This window comes from Bidens hawaiensis, unplaced genomic scaffold, assembly GCF_021521415.1.
Source record: "Bidens hawaiensis isolate Kalapana, Puna unplaced genomic scaffold, B.hawaiensis_p1.1 tig00041658_1, whole genome shotgun sequence".
NCBI lineage: Eukaryota > Viridiplantae > Streptophyta > Magnoliopsida > Asterales > Asteraceae > Bidens > Bidens hawaiensis.
Genome location: NW_027505727.1, coordinates 131745 through 142542, shown reverse-complemented (window position 1 = coordinate 142542; position 10798 = coordinate 131745). Strand labels below are relative to the sequence as shown.

General features: G+C 34.9%; 1 protein-coding gene across 1 annotated transcript; it reads left to right on the top strand.

Annotated features, from left to right (window-relative positions):
- Positions 1-8424: 8424 nt before the first annotated feature.
- Positions 8425-10022, top strand: LOC143614994 (UPF0481 protein At3g47200-like). The gene is made up of 2 exons (XM_077088265.1): positions 8425-8484; positions 8725-10022. Exon 2 carries the CDS (start codon positions 8730-8732, stop codon positions 10020-10022), a length of 1293 nt encoding a protein of 430 aa, XP_076944380.1. The 5' UTR covers positions 8425-8484; positions 8725-8729.
- Positions 10023-10798: the final 776 nt, after the last annotated feature.

The window sequence follows — 10798 nt, the reverse complement described above, 5'->3', positions numbered from 1 at the left end:
TGTAATTAAATATGGAACAAAATATATAATCAAATGAATTATAAAATAACTTTAATATACGAGTAAGTTTATCATAAGAAATATATATTTGGATAATCTCAACATACATCACCCCCTGACAACTTTTTAAGAAATGAAGAGGTTTTAGGCGAATATTAATATGAGTTACAGCTTACATCATCTTACAGTCTGTTGGGCCTTAGAATTTGATCAAATGTTAATAAATGGGTTTGTATTTTGGCCCGAAAATGACATGAAGTTTGTTTGGGCTAAGGATTAATTGTAAATAAATTAGTTGTCATTTTGATGAAGTAACTAAAACAGCCACATTTCTATTGCCATTTGCCACCGATCAGTTTGCCTAATCAAAGCAGTTGGCCTTCTGGTTTAATAGCATGAGGATGATGGTTAAGACCTAAGATCTTAAGGCCTTAAGTTTGAAACATGATTCAAGAGGCTTTTCCCACAATGATAGGTTTCTTCCATGATGATGTTTTTGAGTGAGGTAGGCCTAGAGCGTCAAAATCAGTATAAATGATTGATATCTCGTCCCAGGAAAGCTCACCCGAATATTGGAGGTGGTTCCAAGTGCTATTCAAAAAAAAAAGTTTGTCTAATCAAAAGCTATTAGTTTTAATCTGAACACATTTAGACCATTTACCTAATCTTCTCACCCGCCTATTTTACGACATCTAAACAAACCCGAAGCAATAAACCCGAAGAACTAATAATCCCACCCGCTCATTTTACATTTAATCTTAAAAAACGATCAAGGCCACTCCAATGCACAAGAAATGGGAGGCAATTCCATTAAAAACTAGCTTGGAAAAATGTCCACTTGTGCAAAATGGGTCAGTCACATGGATTGAGTGCATCGTGGTAATAAAATTTAATGACACTATTCGGCCAACTAGAAGCGACTACTGGTTATGGAACAGCGACAGTTTTTTGGGAGAGTTCTCGGTTCTGGAAATAAGAAAAGAACTAGATGCAGGTCTGGATGTGGCCTCGACACCGCACGCTTGGCTGGATTGGGTTCCAAAAAAAACCTGTTTTACCAGGCGTGCGTCTCTGATTCGTATACTATCCCGGATGGCTCTTTCGGTAAGAGGAGTAGTATTAATACCATTGGATGTATGTGTCTTTTGTGATAGACACCCGGACAACGAACATTTTTGATGTTTTGTGACTTTTTCTTTGGTCTGGACACAGGTTTTTGTATGAGTCAAGAAAAATAATTGAAGCTGCTTGAATATCCCACAGAACATTTAACTCACACACGACACACCTACTAATAAGCTTAGAACTCTCAACTAATAAGGGAGGGACGCCTTTTTTACACTCATTGATATCATTAAGCTACAAGCCCTTTGGCAACAATACGTATGACAAGTACGCAAATGCGGTTTACTCAGTTCTCAAAATAGAGTCTAGAACGAACAGGCCTCTATATTGTGTGATTAAAGTCGTCCGATCTTAAGTTAGTACAAGAACATTGTGACATATCAAATGATACATCTTATGACATCCGAAAACCAAACAAATATGTTCATGCATGATTACATTAGCAGTGTTACTTAAAACATGCTTTGTCTGCTAACATGTTCACACAAAAAAACAAGCCGTACCTTTACTAAAGATCCGGCAGGCCCTGACCAGTTTTAGCATCATATGTCTTCTCCTGCACCAACTCTATACGAGTATCCTTCGGTCCCGCTGTTGCAAAAACACCAAATGAATATTAATACAATTTCATGTGTAATACTAGCTCAAACATATACAAAATAGTAGAATACCGATTGTTGGTCGTGGAGTAGTCCTAATTTTTAAAATCTCGGGACGGGGAATAATAGACCCGGATGCGCCAATGCCTCTTGAAACTCTTACTTTACTACCATCTTCTTGATACCTTATCCCAACCATCTTATTATGCCAATGTTATAAATTAGAGTTTTTCACGGGCATGCTTTGACGGTTTTCAAGTATAATCATGAGTCAAACTGTTAGTAACAGGCTTTCATCATCGTATTACCTAAACCAAACCAAACTGTAACAAATGAAATGGTGTGTGCATCACCACCACCACCACCACCACCACCACCACCACCACCAAGTTCTTTCCCTCAACAATAACGCGATTCCGCGATCGAATCACACGTTTTATAGTGCCGGTTTCACCTCTATCTTTGCCCCTAATTATCATCACCTGTAAAAAACAATAACATAAAATTGTTTAGTGTGCAAAGCTTTATTGTGAAAGAACAATAATACAATATATATAAATATATATTATTTATTACATTATCTCCTCTTAAAATCTTCCAGTGATGAATGAGCTTCTGAGCTGCTTTCCATCCCATTATCTACAGGTCTGAAATGAGCTAGCATCAAACATTTAATAACAAAATGATTTAATCATTATATATACATAAATCGATACATTAACAGAAACGAATCATGAAACCTTAAATTAAAGGAAAGTAGAGAGGTTTAGGGTGGGTTTTACCTGTGATTCCGACGGCTGAATTGTGAAGATGATGATCCGTTTGCTCACCTAGGGTTTCTTCACGGGTTCAAGCTACGAAACGGGTCTTTTACTTGTTTTGTATAAATGGGTATTTGTGTAGTGGGGGGTTTTACCCGATTCTTTGGGTTTCCGCCTACGGTGTTTTTAAGTCGGATGTATGATTTGAAGCGTCAAACAACTTGAGACAGTTGAAATCTCGTAATAGGAAAAAAACGATGTTAAAGAAAAGCAGAGAACACGAATTTTGTCTAGAGGCAATCATGTGAACGTTGCGATGTGGAGCGTTCAACACCAAACTTCCATCATGACCACGTGAAGGGCTCCTCAAGAACTATCAAACTCGAATTTGTAAGATCTTTATTTAGTTTTTTAGTTTTCATTGTCCTAAACGGCAAAAATTAATGTTATTTTAGTATTTGTTTTGAATAAAATTAGTGAAAGTTTAAGGAGTATTTTATGTTTGTGTATAGGTTCAGATGGTAATCAGACCGTGTACACACCAACACCATCACAATGGGACATCATGCAACAAGTGAGTCAATTGTACGCCGATGCCGATCGTATTAATAAGAATAAAGGTGGGCCGAGGCCGCCGAGTCAAGATGTTGAAATGAAGATATGGATGATAGCGATTATTTATAAACAATTTGATGGATTGTGTATAACAATTATCTAAACATATGATGGTGGTTTAATGTTTTGTGAATTATTGATTTATGATTTTATACCCTAAAAAGTCTGAAACACTTAGTTTCACAACAAGTTTATATGTTGTATAAAGCCTAGAAAATTAAACCAAAAAAATAAATAAATAAAAGTTTGAAACACTATAGTTATAACTTGTCGTCGCTAAGTTTGTAACATTCAATTGCTAGACTTATGGGACGCCAGATTGGGACGTGAAAAGTCCATATATGACATGTTTAGCGTCAACACCGTCACCTCTCTTTGGTGAAAGGGCGCTGCATTTTTTTTCATGACCAGCACCATTGGCGCTGCCCCTCTTTTGACCCAACTGTTATTCTTCAAGCCATTATACAATACCAACTTACTCCACTTCATCCACAATCACATTTCACCACCACCATATCACACAAGTTGGTATGAAATGTGAAAGCCCCTATCGCCAAGTTAGCATCTATGTGTCATAAAATGCCCCTTTCGCATTCCCTTTTTCACTCATCTCATACATATTATATATTAGATAATTTATGTAACTTTAATTTTAAACAAATTACATTATTTTAATAGGTTTTTGCCATGAATGAAGGATCTCCATGATAGAAGTATCTCCAAGATTGAAGATCTTGATTTGTTTTCATGATCAATAATTTAATAACTCTGTAACTATAACTATCTAATTAAAATATAAACAATAAACTTAAGCTTTCAAAGGTTAATAATTGATATAAACATAAAGTAAGGCCCCGTTTGTTTTTTTTAGAGATTTAAGTCTGAATCTGAATACCACATCTGAATGTTAAGAGGTGGTTCAAATGTCTGAAATCTGAATCATTAAGAGGTGGAGGCTAGAGACGAACCTCTAGTCGTTAGAGATGGAGCCTAGTCTTCGGGTTAGAAGTTAATGGAGGCCGGAGACAAACGTATGTTTTTTTTGGGTTAAGAGGTTTTCAGACCCACTAAAAGCTCTTACTGGTTCTTACTGGTTCAGATGCTATTAATGCCAGAAAAAAAACAAACAGCCCCACGTCTGACCGAATCAGACGTTTTCCTCTATTAAGAGAAAAGAGGCAAAAACAAACAGGGCCTAACTAAACTTATACAGTACATACTATTGAAGATCATATTTAGATAAAATAAATATTAAATATTTTGTAAAAGAGCAAATGATGAAAATGATCAAAATCATCACCTTCAAATTCGAAGCCAAGGCTAGGGGTGCCAACGAGCCGAGCCGAGCTCGAGCTCGACTAGGCTCGAGCTCGGCTCGTTTAACTTACACAGAGCTCGAGCTCGGCTCGTTTCGAGCTGTATTTTCAAAGCTCGAACTCGGCTCGTTAATGGATTTTGAAGCTCGAGCTTGGCTCGGGCTCGGTTCGTTTACTATTTATAAATTATTTTTTTATATAATTATAGTTATTTTATATATTTTTTTCTATTATAATTTTATGTATAAAAGAATATATATTATTCAGTTATTTTTATTTATTTTTTCATAACATTTTATTTATTAATTAATAATTATTAAATATATATTTTAAAAAAAATTATATAAATGGAAGGCTCGTTTAGGCTCGCGAGCCGGCTCGAGCTCGATAAGTAAAGCTCGGGTTCGGGCTCGTTTATTAAACGAGCTTATTTTTAGGCTTGAGCTCGGGCTCGGGCTCGATAAAGCTCGGCTCGAACGAGCTTTTTAACGAGCCGATCTCGAGTAGCTCGCGAGCAGCTCAGCTCATTTGCACCCCTAGCCAAGGCCAATCAACTCTATACGCGCAACGTGAACATATATCAATTCAATTAACTAAATAAGAATGCCTTAACAAGATCGACTCATCTTCCTAATCGAGGTCATGGGCAACAAACTAGCCTGCACAAGCTTTTTTATTTAGTTTATAAACAAGGAAGAATACAACTTAAATCATCAAGTTATATCTAAACTGTTATGAAAGAAGACTACTTACACAGATAATTAGTCGGGTTTAAACAAAATGAAGTGTGTACAAACTTAATTCACATTGGTAAGATTTTCCCTGGTCTTTACTAGGGGTGTGGAATGATCGATTGAGTTTGGTTTTGGACTAAAACCGAACTAAAAGTCAAAATGTTGTTTTCTTTAGTTTTGGAAAATTTTTCGGTTTCAATTTTTCTATTTTTCAATTTAGGGCATGAAAATTTGGCGCCAAATTGATTCGTTGGCAAAAATAATGAATTTGGACCTAAATTGTCGTTGTTAATTAATAATTAATTGATTATTATATAATATATTGTTCGGATTTTGGATGAATCACAACCCTTAGATTAGCTTGAGATGAAGCGTTCAAAGTTCAAAAAATCCTTCGGTTTGATGTTTCAGTTTTCACGGTGGTTCCTCTTTCTCCGGTAGCATTCCCAGGTCTCTCTCTCCCACGTTTAGGCCCTATTTAAAACTTCTTTCTTCCTCTATTTCGTGATGGACGCCTAAGAGAGGATTGATTGAGTTTGATCTCCAGAGATACGATGGCGTAAGGCTTCCTGAAGACACCAGGTGGCTTGATGCAAAATGGCTTTCGTCGGTAAGGTTTACTCTTTTTAAATCTGTTTGTTGATACTTTTGATGAAGTATTCGAATTTCTTCCTGTTGTGTATTTGGTCTTCATTGAAAATGTCATATCCAGGATCGGTTGATTGTTGCAGAGAATTGAGCCCTAATTTTCGGTATTTGGTCAATTTTGCATATTTTTCCACCTTCCAATTCACAATCGGTTATATCATCTAATTTAAACTATCACATGCCTATCATTTATAATTGTTTGCAGTCTCTGAATTCAAAATATAGATGCAATGTTTATGATGTCAGTACACACATAACTGGATTTTCTATGTTTCTTGATTCCCATTAATTTTGCATTTACATGTATAATAATTAGTTTGTCTTTTTATGTTATATAGATTGTGGATAAACAATCTAACAAAAACATAATCTCTTTAGTTTGTTTTCTTTAATGAAATTCAATCTTTCATAGCATTATCTTATTTTGTGTCTCACAAATATATTGATGAACAAGTGTTTTCATCATTAGAGGAATCACTAGGAAATATGGTATGAATAATCCAATATTGTTGTTATTTTTTAAATGAGTTATAGTCTCAACTAGACAAAATCTCATGTTTTTGGTTATTTTTTATTTGGATTTCAGTAATCATACGGGTTTGAGGATTATTTTGATCGGCTTTTGTGACTCTTGATGGGAAACATCTGCAAGTAACAGCCCTGTTATCTATATTCCATTATTGTTATTAGTCAACCTAAATTAATCTATTGTCTATGTATAATTTGTAACAATTTTTGTTATTTGTTTTAATGCATTGTGTTTAGATTTGAAGACATGAGGGGGGGGGGGGACGCACATGAATTGTTGAACAAGGGAGGGAACATCTTTCATATCATAAAAGTAAGTTAAAAATGAAACGGGCCTGTCTAAATATGTTGAAAGTCATGCATTACTAATTATTCACTTTATTCAAATATTACATAATTCATATTTAACACAAACATATATCTTAAAAATATATTTGAAATAAATGAAACGTGTTTTTGGTCAACCCAAATGTATAAGAATTGATGTTTAAACCGTTATCCAATCAGTATATTTCAACCCTTTTCAAAAGGCAGACGAGCATTTTTTCAATAATCTCTTCTTTTAATAAACTATACTAAAGTATCTTATGAAAATAGTCAAATATCATCATTTTATAACTAAGAGGTTACATACGTTCATGACAACCGTAGATAAGTGCAAGGGTTCATAAATCTTGAAATAAAAAGCAAACTCTTTAGTTAAGAAAATCTGAGATATTCATGTGGGTTAATCTTTGTTTTGTTATTGTTGCAGGTAATCTAGACATGAGACTTGTAAACCATTGTGGCCCATTTTAAGTGGCCGACTATTAAAAGATAATATACCTAATTGCAGTTCATGTGGCAGTGATCGCTTAATCGGGCATTCGGGCTTCTGAAATTCTGATATTGTGGTTCTTTTGTTCCCTTCACATGGCGTTTTATAGATGTGGAAAATTTTACCCATCTGCTTATGAACAAGTGAATTTTGGCCATGTAATTAGCTAAGAGGCAAATGGGTTGAAAATAATCCCAAAGTAGATTTTTAATGAATACAATCTCTAGAAGTGTTGTATCTTAGTGTTTAAGTCCTATTTACTATTGTTAGTGTCATCGGTTGTTTTGGTGGTTGACAGTTTTGTTGATGAATTTGAGTAATTTATTTGAAATCTTTTGATGTAAAATCATGCAGACATGAAATGATCTTGTGCTTCCTTTTTAGATTTGGGAACTTGATTGTGTTTTTAACTACTACGAGCTTGTGCAAAATTTCACTTTTAAATGTCAAAGAGAACTTCATTATGGAGGTAAGAAAATACCTAAACAAATTTCATTTGATGCTTGATTCCAGAAGTTATTTGCTCATCTTCAAAATCTGGTATGTCTTCTATTGACTTCCCAACACTATTATTTAAAAGTAACTTGGAACCGCAAACCACCATTACATAATCGGTGAGTTCATTTAATGATTCACTCTTTAATACAGGTTATTTTGTTTTTTAAACAAATATTGATTTGTTTAGGATTTAAAGAGGCAAAAGACTTGTGTCATTACGACATTAGAATGCCCGGACATGGCTTTAACCCATGATCAAGTTTTTTTTATGTTTTTCTAAGATATTGTTTTATTATCATGTTTTACACATTTTGGCTGTTTTTTATACAAATAATGCTATTCATAGAATGTAAAGAAAAAATATTATGTTATATGACATTAAATGCCCGTCCACTGGACGGGTATAAAACTAGTTATGTATTTGTGCTAGAATATTTAGGTTAAACTATCTATTAAACCAATTCAAATTACAATTCAACCTTAAAATAAAAAATAAAAAATCTATAAGTTCAGTTTCAGTTCTTTCTATTTTAGTTACACGCAAAATCGAACCAAAAGTTCGGTTTTTACCAGGCACGCAACAATTTTTACTGAATATTAGTCAGCAGAAACCTTGATTTTGGGCAAAGTTATGAAGTTTTTAGAAACCATGTTGTTGTCAAATTTGCATCTAGACACACTGTGAAAAAAATCATTGTTAAATTGCAAATGCTGTCACTGCAAAACTCACTTACCATTTAAAAACAGCCATTGACTTTTGTATCTTTAAGAAGGGTCAGCTGATCAGATCTAAACCACCACTCTATTCCCATTCCATTTCCTATTCCATTACTGGATTTTAAGGTCAGTAAGTTATAGTTTTTGAAGGCTAAGTTACATGTGATTCAAATGTTAAATTCATGCAGTTGCTAGTTCTAATTCCATGCCTTTAATTTGTGATTTTGAAAAAAAGTCAATGACTATTAATCTTATTTTCTGATTTTGCTATTTGTTGTTTTGTGATACGAATCTGCTAATTGCAATTGTAGCTTTCTTTTGCTCTTAGTCACCTTTAATTAGTCTTGGTTTAATTCATAGTTGCAGACGAAATGAGCGATTTGGAGCTTGGAGACTTAGTCCAAAGTCTTCTTGATCATGTAAAAACGGAACACAATCACACAAATGTAATTTCACCGTCGATTTACATACTATCTGGTGCACTACGAGATATGAGCCCAAGTTCTTTCAACCCTCGTCTGGTCTCTATTGGACCTCTGCACAGACATGATGAAAATGTGCAAGCCTTTGAAAGGCGGAAAGCAACTTATCTAATTAATCTAATGAGTCGTACAGGTTGTCCGCAAGAGGAAATATTGAAATCATGTATGCGGAAGGTGTATGATTCAATGGTACAAATCAAGGCATGTTATGAAGATCATGTGTTTATGAAATACAGTGATGCCGAAATTGCCAAAATGATGGTTATGGATGCGTGCTTCATACTTGAGTTCGTTCTCCTAATTCAAGAATACGACAACGAATCAAATTCAAAATTATTGTCGCTATATCAATATATAACGCTGGACTTGATGCTGTTAGAAAACCAAATTCCTTTCTTTATTCTTGATCAGATATCACAGTGCACTGTATCGGAATTTAGGCCTAATGCCCCCCTTATTAAACTTATCTGTCCACTTCTATCTTTTCACAACCTATTTGAAGCACATATAGATACCACCAATATTTCCATTGGTACCACTAATCATATTCTTAGTCTTCTACATGAATGCTACAAGCCGCCATATAATATTGCAAACCAATTCTACGGGTCAAGAATCCCTTCGGCTGTAGATCTAGATAGGGCAGGCGTTAACTTAAAGCCTAACAAAAACCCCTCATGGTTGATGGGGATGGAAGTGACCTTATCTAGGTTCACCTGCTTTTTGGGGTCTTGGCGTAAGCCTACTCTTCGGATGCCAGTATTTGTTGTTGGTGATTTCACTGAATCGATTTTAAGAAATCTCATTGCATATGAGCAGTCAGGTCTAACTCGTAGTTATGTTACATCATATGCTTATGTAATGGATATGCTAGTGAATACTCAAGAAGATGTTGCTAAGTTGGTAGACTCAGGAGTCCTTGCCAACTACTTGGATTCAAATGAAGAAGTTGCTAATATGATTAACAACATATGCAAAGAACTTGTGTGGGCGGATTTCTTTTACGACGAAAAACATCTGGAAACATTGAAGACGTACACCGATGGTTACTGGCAAAAAAATATGGCCTGGTTAAGACGTACTTACTTTAATAGTCCATGGAATATGATTGCTCTGTTTGCTGGAATCATCCTATTTGCTCTAACAGTGGTTCAGACTATTTTTACTGTCAAGTCTGCCTGAAGCAACAACTAGATTCCTATTGTTGGTTTCCTCTTTCTTTTGTTGTTTACTACTATACTCATCAATTTTCACCTATACGAGCTAGGGGACGTTTTTATTTATTCAAATTTGGCTGAACTAATTTCACTAGAAAGTGACTGGTTGATTAGAGATGATACTGGATGCCTTCGAATTCAATTAGAATTTAAGAATTATTCACAATCTTCATCGCATGTTCGATGTTCAATGAACATATGGTTTTACCTTTTCCACTATTAATTTTTTAAAAAAAGCGAGTCGGCTTGCTGAGCACAAACTAGCTCAAATTGTATCCGGGTATGGTTCGAGCTCGAGTTGTCAGCTTGGTTGAAGAGTTGCTTCTGAGCTGCATTCCATCCCGGCCATTATGTGCCAGTCTGAAATGAGCATGCGTTCAACAAAAGATCCCGGCCATTATGTACCAGCTGGCAATTGGGTACCTATTAAAAACACGATAAAACATGTTAATAAAAAAAGTACGGTATGTGATTTTTCTATTTTCATAAATAATTGAAATTAGTAGGCTAGACTCCCTCATTATCCCTTATTGGTACACAAAACTTAAAACTGTCTTATAGTCATGACATATAAAATAGTTAAACGAGTCGTATTCAAGTTTTATATTTGTGTCACGCGCGTCGCCTCTTACCTGTCAAACCTGTTAAGACACGAATTGCCAGCCATGTGTTATAAAAGTTATATTTTTATAGAATGTATACGAAATATTCATTGAGTATCCAATTGTAATGCCATAGGTA

Coding starts and splice junctions, on each gene's coding strand:
- LOC143614994 (XM_077088265.1), top strand. CDS start 8,730: ATGAGCGATTTGGAGCTTGGAGACTTAGTCCAAAGTCTTCTTGATCAT.